At 44.4% G+C, this 18,625-nt stretch overlaps 1 protein-coding gene across 15 annotated transcripts in view; it reads left to right on the plus strand.

Moving 5' to 3' along the window:
* foxp1b (forkhead box P1b) overlaps window positions 1-18,625 on the plus strand; it is a 179,803-nt gene that overhangs the window by 118,147 nt on the left and 43,031 nt on the right. For 13 of the 15 annotated variants that reach the window (XR_004947971.1, XM_036212113.1, XM_036212109.1 and 10 more), the window contains 2 exons: window positions 14,459-14,590; window positions 14,702-14,797. Coding sequence is in view for 14 of the 15 variants with exons in the window: in XM_036212113.1 (XP_036068006.1) it covers window positions 14,459-14,590; window positions 14,702-14,797 (228 nt within the window). In the remaining variant the exon portion in view is untranslated. Of the gene's footprint in view, window positions 1-3,947; window positions 4,097-14,458; window positions 14,591-14,701; window positions 14,798-18,625 lie in introns of those variants that run through there. The other 2 variants (XM_024270021.2, XM_024270019.2) reach the window with 2 other exon arrangements.

Here is an 18,625-nt window from a genome sequence, read left to right on the forward strand (position 1 = left end):
CACATGGGATAGCAGATCAAGGAAATCTGCCCGCCGGGTGACCCACCTCAGTCACCCAGAACTGGGCCGGTAGTCCTGCCACACACCCGGATCGCATTCAGCGATCCAGATGTGTGGCATTGAGTCAGAGCCTTTCTTCTAATCAATCCAGGCTGTGCACAGGTTGGTGTGTCGTGACCTGCAGTCTTGTGTGACTGTTCTGTCAACCAGGAGTTGGTGTTTGGCTCTGGGATCTCTACCAATGCCCATGTGTTGCTCATGAATTGATCCATGTGTATTTTGGTTGCAATGATGCCTGACATGAGCTTCAATGTTGTGGAGAGACAGGTTATTGGCCGGTAGTTGGATGGGACTGCACCCATTGAGGGATCCTTCTGGATCAGGATCATTCACCCTTCTGTTAGCCATTCAGAGTGAGACCCATCTATTAGCATCTGGTTCATTTGTGCTGCCAGGCGCTCGTGGAGTGCCGTGAGTTTCTTAAGCCAGTAGGCGTGTATCATGTCAGGGCCCGGTTCTGTCCAGTTCTTCATACCTGAGACTCTGTCTCGGATGTCTGCCACTGTGATGGTTACTGAGTTCTGTTCAGGGAGGTTGCTATGTTCTGTCCTCAGAGAGGCCAGCCATTGAGCATTGCTGTTATGTGCTGTCTCTTTCTCTTATATCCTTTACAGTACCGTTCATTCTCCAGTCTTGGTGGGTCTGTTCTGCTGCTCTGACCCTTCCACTGAGCGTACACTTTTACAGGCTGATTTGTGAACAGCCCGTTTATCCGTCTGGCTTCATCGTCTCTAGTGTATATCTTTAGGCAGCTGCTCAAGGCCAGGAGCCTTTGTTTGGCAGTTTCCAGTGCTTCAGGTATGGGCATTGGCTGTATCTCAGGCACTTGCTTTTTCATTGCACCTCTCTGGGCTTCTGTCAACTGACTCACTTTCCTCGGATCTGTCTTGATTTTAGCCTCCAACCATTGCTTCCATGGTGAGCATTGTTGTGGTTGCTCTTATAACCAAGCATTTCAAGGATCCCTGCTGCTGTAGTGTAAACCAGTTCATTGGTGTCTGTGATTGTTGTGGTAGGAATTGTCCTCAATGCTTCATTCACAGTTTCCAGGAGACTTTCAGGTGGTCCTTCATTTATCCATTGTAGTTGGTGTCGGGGTTGTCTGGTGTTCATTCAGACATGATCTTGTCTTTCAGGTCAGTTGCTGCCTCGCTCACCATACCAGTGGTTATTGGGGGCGTGTTCCCAAGTTCTGTTGCATCCCTACTGTGGATGCCAGCATGTTGAAATTGAAAGTGTTAACAATCGTTGTGCTAAATTTAAGAGGGATTTGTTATTTGGTTTATTACGTTACACCAGACTTAGTATTAGACAACTGGAAGGTTTTTCTTCATTATTACTTGCTTATTAGCAATTAAATAAAAGTTTTTTTGTTTTTTTCCCCAATTTCTGTTTGTTGTTGTCTTGTAATACACTAATCACATGTGGCCCTGAAACAATGCATATAAATATATGTTTGTGTGTGAGAGCTGATTGAAAAGCATTGAATGTTAGTAGATAATAAAAAATGAATGAGTTTCAGATTAAATGCATTTATGTTGATGAATGCTACAGTTATGCAGCACCTACTTCCTTTGAATAAATATCATATTTGGTTAAAAGCGGGGCTGAATCAGATGTGAAAGAAGACGAGTCAGAAATTCCCCCACCTCCTCAAATTGACATTTCTCAAAGCCAAAAAGCCTCCTGCTTTGACTCAGTGCAGACCACACTAGAAAACACAAGTCCTGTAACATTATAGCTGACATATCACACCAGGAAAAAATTGCAAAGACAGATTTCTAAGCAGTCTGTTTCACAATGCAAGACTTAAAGGTAAAAGGACAAACTTGTAGAATAGACCAGGAGGAACAGTCAGGTGATGACATGATACCACAATATCCTTCAGTCTGAGTTAAAAATATATGTTTGTGTCAAATATATTCCCACGCCCAAACAGGTCGAGTGTTGCTTTTCTTTTCCTCTTTCAAGAAAACGACTGAGTGTGGTTTAGTTTCCTGTTGTACCATTCGGTGAAATGCCTTGTTACCATATTCACCGTGCAGCGTTGAAGTGCCGCCTGGGCCAGACTAGACATTAACTCATACTTACACTGTAACTGAGGCAGAAAGCGGGAGTATTTTACAGTCATCCACTCTGTCACGAGTCGCTTCATTCTCTCTGTAAACCGCCTCCAGGGAGACCAATAGAAGACTATTGATGTTTCTCCGTTTATTTCTTAAAAAAGGCTGTGTGTCGTTTTTATCACATTGACACATGTGTAATTATTTTCACTGTTACAAGCACAAAGGCAATGGATTAGAAAAGCTGTGTGAGAGGAGAGGCTTAAACTGTATGTCTGCTAAATTTATCATGAGGCCTTTGGGAGCGTTGAAATGAGAACAGTGGCCTATTACTGCTAAGAAGGTGTTTTATTGAGAATATGCCGACATGCCACCCGAGGGAGAGTGTTGAGGGAGAGGAGTCTGGCCGCAGCCGAAACCACTTTGTGCACGAGTGCTGAAGCGTGTGCGCGCTGTACATGTATGTGCACGCCTGTCATTGTCTTCACATGAGCTGTCAGATAGAAAATAAAAGTCCTCTTTTTTCTACTTCATTATTCACTCTAAAATGTATTGAAATTGTCACTCCTGACACTTGAGGTGTCCCAGTCAATAATTGATGTGGGTCAGATGGTCCGGCAGCTCACGGTTAGTTCTTAGCAGATGAGATGGAGGCTGCTTTAGATTATTTTACCAGAGAAACATCTCCATCCTTCACAGCCGTTTATCTGAGGAGTTATGACCATATCTTCTGAAGGAAAGGCTCGCTGACATCTCTGAAACAAAACCTGTTTAGATGTTCATCTGGACCTCCAGTAGGTGGCAGGATCATATATGTCTCTTTACTGAACTTGTGCCTTTCAAAGGGTTTGGTGTGTCATGACAGCTCATTGCTCTCTTTAGGATTTGTTTTCTCTTAGTTCTCATAAAAGTGAAGTTTGATTTACTACAGGTTGATTTTTTAGATAGAAATGTAAAAAAATATGATTTATTCCATTTTGTTGTGTTTCGGCTTTTTTATTGTTCCACTTTACCTGTTTTTTAATCACATACTTTTTATTGGTTTTTAACTTCTTTACCACTTGACCTTTTTCATTACCAATAGTTTTGTGTTGCAGCTTGACTGCAGACAAATAAACAAACATGAAGATGAGACGAGCAAAGAAAAGTCAACTTATATTTTTAGAAGAACAAAACTCCCAAATACCTGAAAGCTCTGCAGAGAGTTGTGGTTGTTGGGGTTGTGTTTGTGTTGTGTTAGTGTTTGTGTTGTGTTAGAGTTGTGTTGTGTTTGTGTTGTTTGTTTTGTTTTTCTTTAAATTCCGTCTCTTCTTTTGCATTATGTTGTGTTTGTGTTGTGTTAGTGTTGTGTTGTCTTTGTGCTGTGTTGTTTCATTAAACTCCGTTTCTACTGATTTGTTTTGTTGTGTTGTCTCCTTAAATTTTGTCTCTTCTGTTGTGTTGCATTGTGTTTGTGTTGTATTTGTGTTGTTTGTGTTGTTTGTTTTGTTTCATTAAATTCCGTCTCTTCTTTTGCATTATGTTTGTGTTGTGTGTCTCCTTACATTCCTTCTCTTCTCTGCGCTGCCTTTGTTCCTGTTGGACAGATCCCCTCAGAGGTCAGAGGTTAACAGCCGTACACTTTTCCCTTGAATAGAGCCCCCCCCCACCCCCCCCACACACACACACCAGAGTTTCACCTGCGATCCGCTCTCTATTGTGCTGAACTGATGTTTAGAGGCGCGTTGTGATTGGTGGAGAAGGGCGTGGTTGATTGGGTAGTTTGGTATCTTGTCAGCAGCCTGGGTCTGCGATCCGTCTGCATCCTGAGGAAGGCTCGGCAGCGCCACAGCGCCCCGCCACAGCGCCCCGCCGCTCTCCCCCCACGCCGTCACTTTCTCTCTTTCTCCGCCGGCTCACTCTCCGCTCTGCTTCACTCCTCGCCGCGCGGCCCGGCGCTCTGTTTACCCTGCCAGCTAAATGGAGTTTGTCAGGTTTGTCAATTTGCTGGATTTCTCTGATTCTTGACGTTTGTTTTTCTGCTGTGGATCTTCTGACTTTAACTGGTTAGTTTTCTGGTTTCTGGTTTCTGTCTGTTGAGAAGAATCTTCTGAGCTTTTGACTCTGAAGTGTTGAGAGTTCAGCTTTGACGGACAGATGCTGCAGAAGTCTCTAGAAACCGTTTCTGAAGGTTTTATTGTCAATTTCATCTGTTTGTTGTCAGAAACACTTTTGTGTTAAGAGACTTTTCATCTTCAGTGTTTTGGTTTTGCTGTAGTTTGTTGAACTCTGGAGCTGCTAAAGTTCTGAGGTTATGACCAGAGGAAAGCTTTGAAATATTTACAGCTGGTTTTGTTTTTGTGTTTCCTCTGAATCGTGCTGCTGTGTAGATTTGATTTTGTCCGTTTAGGAAAAGAGGTCAAACTTCTGCACTTGCAGGCTGCCGTAGTCTGAAATTATCTGCTCCACGTCTGAACCGGCACCACAAACGACCGCGTCACTCTAACTCCTGCTTCTATTCTAGACCCAGATTACCTGATCTGGAGGTTTTGATAGAGTCAGATTACCTGATCTGGAGGATTTTATAGAGTCAGATTACCTGATCTGGAGGATTTTATAGAGTTAGATTACCTGATCTGGAGGATTTTATGGAGTCAGATTATCTGATCTGGAGGATTTTATGGAGTCAGATTACCTGATCTGGAGGATTTTATAGAGTCAGATTACCTGATCTGGAGGATTTTATGGAGTCAGATTACCTGATCTGGATGACTTTATGGAGTCAGATTACCTGATCTGGATGACTTTATGCACTCAGATTATCTGATCTGATTACCTGATGTTGGGCCTCCGTAGATCTTCCACAGCTGATTTCTTTCTTTTCTCCTGTAAGATCAGATAGTCCTAAATGAGATGACCTCTGTGACCACCCTCACAAAGTTCACGTCTCTTTCTTCCCTCTTTGCTTCTCGTCCTCTCAGCTCAGCGCTGTGCTCTCCGTGCACGTCTCAGTATTTTCTGAGCGAGCCGGGCCTGAAGGAGCAGAACCGAACGGGCCCGGCTTCAGCCTAACGGCGAGCAGCCGTGCGGTTTGCTGGAGTGCAGCTGATTGGTTGACAGTTTGTAATCAGAGTTGATTTATTGTTCATTAGTGGAGCGTTAGCCTTTCAGGCAGCAGCAGTATTTGTGCGGCGGCCTGTCAAGGCGGGAGCTGCAGCACCCTCATTTCTAAATCATGACCAGATATTAGCCGTACACATGGGGGGGGCACCGGGATTCACCCTCCAGCTGGAGCGGACCGCTGCACGGGAAAACCGGGAAAACCGGGAGAAGCAGGAATAGTTTGTGAGTTTCTGTCAGTTTCAGCTGCAGCAGCTTCACTAATAACGTGTTGAAGGAGACGAGATTCTGACGTTCTCCCGTCCAAACAGAACACTGAGGCGTTGTTGAGACACGGATCCAGAAATGGAGATCTGTTCTGTTCCAGGGGAACCGTCCGCTCAGACGCACACCTTTAACACACGGGTCGCACCACACAACAGCATGTAAGCACGCCGTCGTTTGTGTGGAAACAGGATTATCGGTGCACAGAATGGAGGCGGTTTGTGGGAGGACGTGTCAGCTTTTGTCTTTTGACTTTGGTTTCATTTGAAAGGGATTTTAAAGCCGTGATCTTAATTAAATCTCAACTCAGTCCAATAACGCTGCAGAAAATGTGCAGTGTTGCGTGGCGGCGTGGAGCCGCTGAACTGTGGACCGCCGGTGTGAGACGAGCATGAAGGAGAAGACGGCGAGCGCTGGAGCGGGGCGCAAACTGTTGGGACGCTTGTAAAAGTGAGAGGTTCCTCTGAGGTGTTACAGCTGGAGCAGGGCGAGGACTGAAGACGAAAATATCAAAGATCTTTCTGCTTAAACCACGTTTCACCAGGACTGAATAACCACACTTAGACGGCGTGTTGGAGGGAATCCACTGAGGCGGCAGAACGGTCGACCTCCGCCCCCCGGCGTCCTTTAACATGACCCCCCCCCCGTCCTATTAACTCTCATTGTTGGATTAAAATCCAGCTTTTCAATTCCAACATTTACTTTAAGTCTGAGGGAAAATCGGTTTATTTATAACGTGGACTTGATGAAATTGTGATTTCAACTTGAGTTTTTCTTGTGCTGCTTTCACACACGTCTATTCCTGACTGGAAAAGACCAAATATCCCGTTTAATCCGCTGTGGTTATTTTTGAAGCGTCTGGATTTGGGAAGACGAGGACGGAATCGTCCTGGACGTGGATTCTTCCTGAATCTGATGATTTTCCTGCTGGTTTTCGCTCCTGATTTCAGGAAGTGTTGACGGCGTTTTGGTTGTTGGAGACGCTGAGAATCCGGATGAAATCCGGATGGAGTCCTCCCCACCCCCGAGTCGGGGACCAGAGAATGAATCCTTCCGTCGCGTCAGCAGCTGACGATGTTCACCGGAGGCTCAGTGGAGGAGATCCTCGTCGGGTCGGGCCGTGGTCTGTCGGCGCCGCAGCAGGCCAGACTAGAACCGCAGCTTCAAACGGACCGGACTCTGGGGCTTCTCTGGGGCTTTTTGACTCTTCTATTCCATTTGATGCTCCTGGAAAACAAGCTGACCCCAGGGTGCACGGATGAAAATTTGATCGCTGGCTTCTTATTCCGCCGGTGCAGCTCCGTTAGTGCAGCGTGAATGACGGCGGCGCTCTCGCAGACGCTCACTCTCCCTTTATTCCAGCTTTTTCTATGGAGACGGAGGAACAGTTGACAGTTCTCCTCCAGTCTCAGGGTCATGTTCCTCGTTAGTGTAACAGAAGAAAAAGATTCCTGAGCTGCAGCTGGTAGCACACGGGTTGAAGAAGAAAAGACAATTTAGGAAAAACATTGAATAAAAGCACTTGAGGCATTTTAAATGCTGTTAATCTTGATTATTTTTGGTTTGGGGTCACTAGATTACGGCGCTCACTCCGTCTCTGGCGTGCGGACGCCGACGCTCCATGAACGCTCCGGCGGTTCATTACAGCTCATTTTTTATGTAAAACATCTTTGATACGTTTTATTCTTTTAACTCTTCGGATTTTCTGTGTATTTCAAAGACTGTGTTGGTTCTTTCATTTAGAGGCCTGCGTCTGCTTTATCTGAAGGGATAAAGTCGCAGTTTTAAGCTCAACATTTCCCAAATTACAAATAAAATCTTCCATTTTAAAAACAAAACTTTCAAAGTGAATAAACTAATTAAATGTTTGTTTTGAAAAACATTTTTGCGTTTGGAGCTCAGATGTTTTCAGTGTTGTTTTCGTCTCATCTCACTTTCTCCCCATCTTTGAGTTTGCGTTCATAACTTTCAGTTTAATGTCAAATTTGTGCCACCAAACAGCCAATCACAGACGAGAGGGTTCATGCTGATTGGTCAAGAGCAGGAGGTCAAACGCAGTCACACAGGAGGAAAAAATCTAAAACACACCTTAGATCACGGATAAACATTTATTGAACTCTCTAAAACTAAACTTTAAAACCGTAACTTTTTAACATAATTCTGAATAATAAAAATACAGGAATATTATTCCAGAATAAATAACTTAAACCTTAAATAACTTTCAATATTTTACTCTCTATAAAAATATATTTTTTCAAAATTCTACAAGTTAGAAATGAGCTCATGATAACATCGGGTCATTAATAACAATAGAATGATCTGGAGGGCCGGATAGAATTACCCAGAGGGCCGGATCCGGCCCCCGGGCCGACTTTGACACGTGTGGTCTAGATTCTTTCAGTCAAATCAACAGATCTGTCATAGAGTCTCTACCGAGACTCAAACGCTGAACAGTCTCTGTTACCCTCAAATTACATCAACGGCTGAAAAAAAATAATTTTTATCCTTTAAAGAAAATGTTTATATTTTTTAGCATTGATTTAAATGTATTCAGTCAGATTAAAACTGTAAATAGAAAATAAAGTTTATCTGCTGTCATTACACCAAACAGATCTATGAATCCTCCAGAGTAAAATATTGATAAACAAAATGTAATTTTCTATAAGATCTGTTTGTTATTTCAAAGATTTGAAGCAGATATTATTTTGCTCACGACAGAGTTTTGGATCCGATTCACAGCAGTGAGGAATCCAAGGAACGATGCCCATCGAAGCAGACCTCATGCATAAGCAGAATCAATGGTATTTGGGTTTTAATGTCCTGTTTTATGTACAGGTTTAAACTAGAGAGGGAGGATCAACTCTAGAGGTGGAACATCCCGTTTTCAAGGGGGTCCTCCGTGTAGAGAAATAATAACCAAACCAAACGGTACTGAGATTGAACACACACAGCAGCACAGCCTCTGCAGATCCACCCATACCCAACATGACATTCTACTTTAAATAAACACATTTGAGAAAATCAAACAAAAACTGAACAGAAAACAAACAAACCAAAACAAACCCCAGACAGTTAGTGAAAGTAGAGACAATAAGAGAGACAGAACACACAGATGTATTTGAAATGAATTCATAAAACTTTTTTAACAAGGATAGAGATGAAATGGAACGTATAAAACACTGTCACGGCCCGGGGGCCAGATCCGGCCCTCCAGATCATTCTATTGTTATTAATGACCCGATGTTATCTTGAGCTCATTTCTAACTTGTATAATTTTGACAAAATAGATTTTATGGAGAGTAAAATATTAAAGTTATTTAAGGTTTAAGTTGATTTATTCTGAAATAATAATCCTGACTTTTATTAATCAGAATTATGTTAAAAAGTTACAGTTCTAAAAATGTCATGTTAGAGTGTTCATTGGTGTTTATCCGTGACCTAAGGTGTGTTTCAGATTTTGTCCCGCGGTGTGATTGAGTCGGACCCCTCTGGTCCAGATAAATGAAGATTTTTCCGTTGTGTTTTGGGATCTTTAACACAAACGGCATTTTCCTCAGATAGTTTTTACGTCCCGGAACAGAGAAGACTTCCTGGTGATTCTGGTGCTACGTTCCTCTAAGTATCTTCATCAGATCCTCCACAGAGGGTTCCATCTGTACCGACTCCTGCATGTTTGAATCTAAAACGGCGGTCTGCTCCGTGCGCGTTGGCCGCCGGGCCCGTGGCTTGACGCTCCGCCTGCAGCTGTGGGGGAATGTTTATGTATGAGAGGAACCCGGAGAAAGCCTAACCTTTCTGAAATTCATAAACGTCAGCTATTTCTGGCATCCTCAGAATGTCCTCTCGTTCACAGCTCATCACGGTGGAATAGATTAGAGCCGGCGCCGCGCCGCCGACCCCTCACTCATTAGCTCACTACCACTCCCCTGTTAGACCATCTTCACATTTTCTGGATCATCCAGAGTCGTGATGCTATCCTGCAGGGAGGGAGCGCTCTAAATGGAGACTGGCGTCCTGTGTTTGCGGTAAATGGCGTGATGGAGCGGCCGCAGCCATACGTTTCCATTAAAGTGCTGCCGCTGCCCTTCAACTCGGGAGACCCCGTCTCCGGCAGACTTTCTTCTTTCCCTCCTCAGCACAGGATTAAATGGTGGTAGTTACTCTGATCAATAGGTTAAAAAGCGGACAATCCCTCTCGCTGCTAATGACCTCAGTAGTAATGGGTAATAAAATGAGGATGTGTAAGAGCTCCAGAGCTCAGAGGAAGCTCCTGTCTGCAGACTCTCCTGACAAGCGTGAAGCCGTGATGGGATAAACTGCTCAGGTAGGAGGCTGCCGAGCATCACATCAAAGCAGCTCTACCACTCATTCATAATGAAATTGACAGCTACTCAGATGGGCTAATCGAATCCAGCCTCAGCAATAACTTAAAGTTTGTTCTCCATCGTCGGCTATCAAACTGTGTAATGCAGTCTGAAGGGGGCGTGGGCCTCCAAAGATCACATGATCACGGCGTGTGCACACGTGGAGAGGACGAGGGAGGACGCTGGGCACCTGAGAATCAAGCGGAAAGCTTTCACTTCTGTCTGCAGGTTGCATGAATTCATTCGTTCATTCATTCATTCGTTCATTCATTCATTCATTCATTTGTTTGTTCGTTTGTTCGTTTGTTCGTTTGTTCATCCATTCATTCAGTCATTCATTCATTCCTTCATTCATTCGTCCATGAATTCATTCATTAATTCGTTCATTTATTCATTCATTCGTTCATTCATTCATTCATTCATTCATTCATTCGTTCGTTCGTTTGTTCATCCATTCATTCATTCATTTGTTCATTCATTCATTCATTCATTCGTTCGTTCGTTTGTTCGTTTGTTCATCCATTCATTCATTCTTTCATTCCTTCATTCATTCATCCATTCGTTCATTTATTCATTCATTCGTTTGTTCGTTCATTCGTTTGTTCGTTAGTTCATCCATTTATTCATTCCTTCATTCATCCATTCATTCATTCCTTCATCCATTCATTCATTCATTCCTTCATTCATTCCTTCATTCGTTCGTTCCTTCGTTCATTCATTCATTCATTCGTTCATTCATTCCTTCATTCATCCATTCATTCATTCCTTCATTCATTCGTTCATTCGTTCGTTCCTACGTTCATTCATTCATTCATTCCTTCATTCCTTCATTCATTCATCCATGAATTCATTCATTCATTCATTCGTTCATTCCTTCATTCATTCGTTCATTCCTTCATGTCAGCATGATGAAACTACGGCCCAGGGGCCATACGTGGCCCCTTTTAGCTGTTAAATTTGGCCCACCAAAATTCTCATGAAAGTTTTATTTTCCCTGTAATTCTGGTGTCTCGCCATAGATGGCGCTCTACAGATAAACATGTTACTTTGTTTCTGTGGTTTTGGAATATTTGTTTGTTTTTCTGATGTGTTTCCCAAACCGGACAGTCATTTGTGAGGGACGTCTGAGACTAAAATGAAACGATGTTCATGGTAAAACTGGAAAAACACTCAAGATCTCAGAAGAGAACTTCATTTGGACTGTTGTGACGACAGCATGGACCAGGACTTCATTTTAGTAACAAGGGATTTTGTTGTTGGGGACATTTCTACGTCTGGGGATTGATATTAAATTCCAGAAATGATTGGATTTGATTCAAGAGATCCTGGATCAATTAGATTCAGATTTTCTTCAATTCTTTTGATCCATTCAATTCAATTTTGAGTTTACACATTTACACACATTTGTTTAGAAATACATGAATAATCTACTGTATGATTTGAATCTATTGATATTAATCTGATCCAGATCCTGTAAATGTATCAGTGAAATAATGAGATTGTTAACATCATCCAGAGTTACATGGATTCTCTAAAGGAGAAGTTCTAACTAAAATGTTCAGATCATCAACATTGGAAACATTGTTCTGCTTCTCCTGGAGGACGTTTCAGTTTGACCACTAGGTGGAGATCGTGCTATAGCATTACAGCTTATTCCAGAAGAAGAAAGAATGAGGAAAAACGATATTTTAGACTCAAATGATTACTTCATAAATATTTCCTAAAAGAGTTAGTAAAGTTCATATAAAGATGTTCATTTAGTCAGAATGTAAGTTTAGGTCGACCGAGTGTTAGCATTAGCCGTTCTATGGGAAATCCCTCTATATGTTAGCATCAAGCTAGCTAATTTTAGCTTTATATTCTAAATCAATCTAAATTTTTAGGAATCGATTATTGATTCATTCAGCGATTCGTTGTACACGCTGCTGTATATGTTGTTTAGAAATAAAGCTTAAAAAAGTAAGAATAAAAATGAGGATAAAAGCCTCAAATTCGGAAACAAAATCTTTAGTGTCTCAACAAGTCACTTGTTTTGAAGAGTCGAGCGCTCACACCTTTCTTCAGGGAGTCTGTTAAAAGCCGGCATATTCTGTGGCGTGGCTCCGCCTCCTTCCTCTGAACAGAGCGCTGATGACGGCGTTAAGGACACACATTCCTGCGTGCATGGTTGTGCACGAGCCGTCTCTCTAGTCTGACGTATTTACCATAAATCCATCAGGAAGCGCCGCGAGCTTTCATCACTCCAGGATTGTAAAACAAATGCAGATCATCAGAGATTTCCGTGTTTGTTCCGTGTCACTTCAGAGCCGGTTGGGTTGTTCTGGTGGCTTCACATCCACAGGAACACGAGGCTGAAGCCTCTGGAACTAGACCGATTTCACCTATTATCGTCTGACACGCGCGGTGCACGCTCAGATAAACCCTTCTGTAGTCCAGGAGGAACTTTATCTATGTTCACTGTGTTTGTTGGACTGGATGAAAAAGGAGGAGAGAGACGGATGTTAGAGATGAGGGTGAGAGAACAAAAGAGAAAAAAGGAGAGTTAAGGAGGTTGGAGGATGAATAAGAAGTAGGAGGGGCTAGAAAGGGGGAGGGGTCAAACGTTTGGACTTGAGGGACAAAAACCAGCAGAAGGGCCGGACCAGCACCAGATCTGTGGGGTGTTCGGGTAATCCTCCTCCTGAGAGAGAAGCTATGAAATGACCTCTTTCCTGAAAGAAGTCGCTGAAGATGCTGAAGCTGTTTGCTGGAAATACTGACACAATTTACTTTAATCGCTGAAGGGATTTGATTAAAATACTAAATTTATTTGCAAAATGTTACATTTTCTAGAAGAGTAGAAATTTCATTAAAGAACTCTGAAAGAGCGCTGAGGTTAGCCTAAATTTATGAAAAAATTGTAGTAAAATTGCTTAAAAATCCCTAATCCATGCCGAGTTTGCAAAAATATTTAGTGTTGCTTAAATATGAGCTAAACTCCAAATCTTTTAAAAATCACTATAAAGATGAAAACAGCCCATGAATTTATTTAAAGGTTTGTTATTAATCTACTTAAAATGTTGAAATCCTGAAGACTTTCTCATTCATTTCCTAAGAGTCATATTTTGCTCAATATTTCAAAAACTCTAAAGTTTATGAAAACCAAAAATCTAAGCAGTAACGTCCTGAACGTTTTGATACCAAGATGATGAAATCTCTGAAAGTTTGATTGAGTTTTCATTTGCAGAAAAACATTCAGAAAGGAGCAGGAGAATCACTATAGTGTGATTGCTGAGTAAGCAATCAGACAATCATCACATGTGGACGAAAACATGTTTGGATGTGAACATTTATGGAACATCTGGGGCTTCATTTCAAAGCTGTGACTTTAGTTCTCATTCTGTCTGATGTTCTTCAGGGAAACCGTGACGTTCTCATGCTGCTTTGTTGACACACAAACGTTAAAAAAAAAGAAAATAAGAAAAAACTTTCTGCACCTAAACTGATCCCAGTTTATTTTTAGAGGGAAATAAAGAATGGAAGGATTATTATTATTCTCATATATTTGGTGGATCAAATAGTCTAGCATGTGGCCCCCGGGCCGTAGTTTACCCACCTCGGGCCAGAATCATGAAGAAACGAGCTGCTGGAGGTTTATCCTGTCAGGTATAGGTGTTAGTCTAAAGGGGCGGGGCCTGTCCTCACACTCAAATATTACAAACATACCTCCATCCATCCATCCATCTTCCTCCGCTTCATCCGGACCGGGTCGCGGGGGCAGCAGTCTAAGCAAAGATCCCCAGACTTCCCTCTCCCCGGCCACTTCCTCCAGCTCCTCTGGGGGGACCCCGAGGTGTTCCCAGGCCAGCCGAGAAACATAGTCTCTCCAGCGTGTCCTGGGTCTTCCCCGGGGCCTCCGCCCAGTGGGACATGCCCGGAACACCTCACCAGGGAGGAGTCCAGGAGGCATCCGGACCAGATGCCCGAGCCACCTCAACTGGCTCCTCTCGATGCGGAGGAGAAGCGGCTCTACTCCGAGCTCTCTCCGGGTGACCGAGCTTCTCACCCTATCTCTAAGGGAGCGTCCAGCCACCCTCCGGAGAAAACTCATTTCAGCCGCTTGTAGTCGGGATCTCGTTCTTTCGGTCACGACCCAGAGCTCATGACCATAGGTGAGTACTGGAACGAAGATCGACCGGTAAACATACCTGTTGGCAACAAAAACCTTCACTCACAAGAATGTACTACAGCTCACACACAGACACGCGTGTGATGTGTGTGTTACAGGTGACACCTGTGCTCAGGTGTGTTTGTGTGGGCGGAGCAATGGCAGTCAGACAGTAGCAGACAGCTTTAAACTGTCACCAGGATAACGTTCTGAATCTGAGGTTCTCACTGACTGAATGTCCAGCTTCATTTTCCCTCAGTTTGACACAAATCCAGAACATTCAGCTTCAGAGGTCAATGAATCCTCACAGCTGTCACAGGTCTCAGTTCATCGCGACAGATCCACTCCTAATGAAACGCATTGTGTGTTTGTGATGTGAGGAGAGTGACAGAAGCAAAACTTGATGAAACATTTCTCTTAACTGGACATGCTTCCTGTTGGTCTGTTTCTACCTGCTGCAGGTGTCCGTGGCTATGATGACACCTCAAGTGATAACCCCCCAGCAGATGCAGCAGATCCTCCAGCAGCAGGTCCTGAGCCCTCAGCAGCTCCAGGTTCTCCTGCAGCAGCAGCAGGCCCTCATGTTGCAGCAGGTAGCTCTCATCCGTCCTCACTGGAGTCCTGAGCTGTCGGCTTTTCCCATCATGCTCAGCTGAAGATTAAAGTGGACTGACTCTCGTGTGCTGTCTCTGTTTGTTCTGCAGCAGCAGCTTCAAGAGTTTTACAAGAAACAGCAGGAACAACTCCACCTGCAGCTTCTCCAGCAGCAGCAGCATGCAGGAGGCAAGCAGGCGAAAGAGGTGGGCCGCCGAGTTCTGGTCCAGACGGTCCCAGACGTTGGTCAGACAGAGAATTCAGGTTCAGGTTCTGGTTGAAGTCACACATCACAGTAAGCAGTAAAACATGACGGATTCTCTGATGAAAAGGCTTGAGAGGCCTCTGGTCGCTCGCAGGATGGCGGCAGAATCAATCTGGAGCTGGAAGCAGAAATGTCCCAAACTTTGGGAAACCCTTTCAGAAATGTTTTAGAAACTTTTTAGCACTTAAGCTTTTAAATGTGAATCAACTGTAACTGACAGTTTAATGTGAAGATGAGCTGCAGATGGGACAGAGAACGTTCATCGACTCCACAAGTGTTCATTATCGCTCCACCGTTGACCGCCGGAGAAATGAGGGTTTTGACAGCGAGGGTCCCGGAGGAAAAAACGGAAAATTAGGGTTGAAAAACGAAAGGTCAAAAGCTTAAAGCATCCGGGCGAGGATTTCCAACCATTGGCTTCAGCCGTAAACTATGTTTTTGTTGCGCCTGCTCCGGGAGGGGGAGGGACTTCTGGCTATGAATTTTCACGCGCCATATTTGTTCTCTGAGGCCGGATTCTGTTGGTTCTTTTGGACCCTTATTAATACAACCAGAAGATGAGCTCCTGTCCTCACAATCCACATGAAGGAGAGTTCTGGAACTCTGGTACCGCACGGTCCGGTTCGATCCAGTATTTACAGCGTTTCCACTGATAAATGGACCGACCTGTACCTCCCCCATCCGTTGTAGGCCCATAGAAAAATAGAACAGGACGGTCTGGGCGGAGCCTCTGTTTCCACCTGCTGATTGGCAGAAAGTGATGATGACATTAGAAAGCTTCAGTGTAGCGCTAAGCTAGCGGTTCTGTTTTCGTCTTCACGGCGGGATTCTTCTGAGCCGCCTGCACATCAAAGGTCGCCCTTGGTGACACGGGGCGCCGCGGTCCTCCGCAGAAGGCTGGCGCCGTGCAGCGGATCATTTCGCCGTCTGGTCTATTCTGTATGTGATCCACGAGCGATCCACGTCAATTCTGGCAGGAAGTTCCATCAAGATACATGAGAAAATCTGGTTTATTTTCAAAATATAACCATTTTTTCACAATAAAACTCTGCGATTGACAAATGTGATCATGTTTTTGTATCTAAACAGGCTGTAGAGATGAAGATAAACAACCACAACACACGCACACACATAGATCCGTACGGCACTACTGTTTACTGGACCGGACCGCTCAGTGGAAACGGTTCTAGAGAATCTACATCTGAGGGGATTTGGACATAGCGAAGGAAAAGAGGAATGTGATTAGCTCTGTTTCCATTAACTGTGAAATTTAGCTAATTGTATTTTCAATAATAAATTCTCTTTATGGAAACACCATCATTTTTTAAAACTCTCTTTTATCAACATAAAGACTAAAGAGGAGGTGGTTTTAGGTTCGTATGGAAATAGACATTTTTCACAAAACTACAATGGAAACACATTTGGTAGGAAGTGTCCATCCTGAGCGCAGCGGGCGCCGCGAGAGGTCCTACAGCGTCACGGATCATTACATGGAATCATGAGATCCACATCTCCTCTGTAAAATCACCAACAGAGATTTCCTCAGCGCTTCATCTGTCGCTTTTGACTCCTGAAGAAGACGCAGACGTCTCCTTTGATGGGGATGAGCGTTATAGTGGCGTGAGGGAAACGTAAATGGGTCTTGTGCTGTTTTCCAACAGGAGAGAGGATTTCTTGTTGGACTGATTACTTTTTAACAGGTTTCTCATGTGCATCTGCGACCACTGGACTAGCTGTACCACTGCTGTGACGTCCCCCAATGCTCCTTTCAGTGGATCTCATTGAATCAAAACCTGTTCTCGTCTGTCGCCGTGTTTTCAGTTCATTCTCACGCCAGTTTGTCTGTGTTGATGCGCATAATTATGATTTAATGGAGACAGTGTCATCAGGCCCTGGGCTGCATGGCGCCCTGGACGAAACCTGGTTTCTGCGTCCCACCACCTCCACCAGCACCTTAAAACCACTGTAGCTGCCTGGAATATGTTACAATAAGGATTTATTCAATTCTAATCCTCAAGAGTTAAATAATAATCATGTAAAAATGTTTTAGTTGGGACACAAACCCCCAACCTTTTCAGTGCAGATTAGCCGTGCTAACCACTGTGCTAACATTAGCGTCTCCCAGCATAGTAGATGTTGGAACAGATTCTCCAGCGTTTCAGGTTTAAAGGTTTAAAGATTTCTGTTGTTAAGGCGTTAAAAAGAGGAAAAGAAAAAAATAAACTAGATCGATACTTAAATTCTTCTTTTCTGACTAAAAACAAGAGTATTTTTCGGCCGAAATGGGGGGGTGAATAAACCAGACAAACCTCGTCTTTGAGTCCGATTTTTCCTCCTCTTTCTGACCTTTTGACCTTAAAGCTTTCCCTGAGGACTTTTTTTCTGCTTTTTCATCCTTAAAGTTTTAAAGCAGCAGCAGAAAACACCGCGCACCCCGGCCTACAGGGGGTGTGTCAGGCATGGAGGGGCTCGGGGTTTTAATCATCACCTCCTTTAACATTTTTACACCAAATGTAAGGTGTGTAAAACTGTAAAAAAATCATTGCAATTTGGTGACCCCTCCAGCATACGGTGACCTAGGCGACCGCCTGTACCCTGTGCGCCATTGCAAAACGGTGTTTTTGAGATTTCTTGAATTTTGATAAAGTTTGTTGATGGAAACCAGCTGTTGTGACATAAGGAGAGCGCGCTAACAGCTGTGCGGTTTCTTTATTTTAGTCTGTAGCACAGAAGCGCCTCGTGTGTTTAACCCTTTAACGACGGACTGATTTACTGTAACTTTTCAACCGTTAAAACGGTAATTCCAGCAGATTCTGATAGAGAAAAGCGGCTCATGAGCTGCAATTATCATGTTGACGCTTGAAAAGTTATTTTGTGTTTAAGCATCTCTGGTGTTAAATAGTCATCGAAGACAAACAATCATTTTTGTAAATTCATACGATTGATGAACACATTTTCAGAGCAGGAAGGCATGAAGAGGGCCGTTGCAGGCAGACGCTCGCGCTCGTTCACGCTTGTTCACGCTCGCATACGCTCGCGCTCGTTCACACCCTCACACGCGCTCGTTCACGCTCACACACGCGCACGCTCGCACACCCTCGCGCTCGTTCACGCTCATTCACACTCACACACCCTCACACGCTCACAAGCGCTCGTTCACGCTCACACACTCTCACGCTCACGCTCGTTCACGCTCACACACTCTCACGCTCACGCTCGTTCACGCTCACACACGCTCACGCTCGTTCACGCTCACACACGCTCACGCTCGTTCACGCTCACACACCCTCACATGCTCACACACGCTCGCGCTCGTTCACACTCACACACGCGCACGCTCGTTCACGCTCACACACGCTCACACACGCTCACACACGCTCGCGCTCGTTCACACTCACACACGCGCACGCTCGTTCACGCTCACACCCTCACACGCTCACTCACGCTCACACACGCTTACGCTCTCACACCCCCACGCTCACACACGCTCGTTCACGCTCACGCTCACACACGCTCGTTCACGCTCACGCTCACACACGCTCACGCTCACACACGCTCACGCTCGTTCACGCTCACACCCTCACACGCTCACTCACGCTCACACACGCTTACGCTCTCACACCCCCACGCTCACACACGCTCGTTCACGCTCACGCTCACACACGCTCACGCTCACACACGCTTACGCTCTCACACCCTCTCACGCTCACACACCCCCACACACGGCCGCGTCCCGCTGAAACTTCAAAGTTGCGGCTCACTAATTAAT

Source organism: Oryzias melastigma, linkage group LG5 (assembly GCF_002922805.2).
Source record: "Oryzias melastigma strain HK-1 linkage group LG5, ASM292280v2, whole genome shotgun sequence".
Classification (NCBI taxonomy): domain Eukaryota; kingdom Metazoa; phylum Chordata; class Actinopteri; order Beloniformes; family Adrianichthyidae; genus Oryzias; species Oryzias melastigma.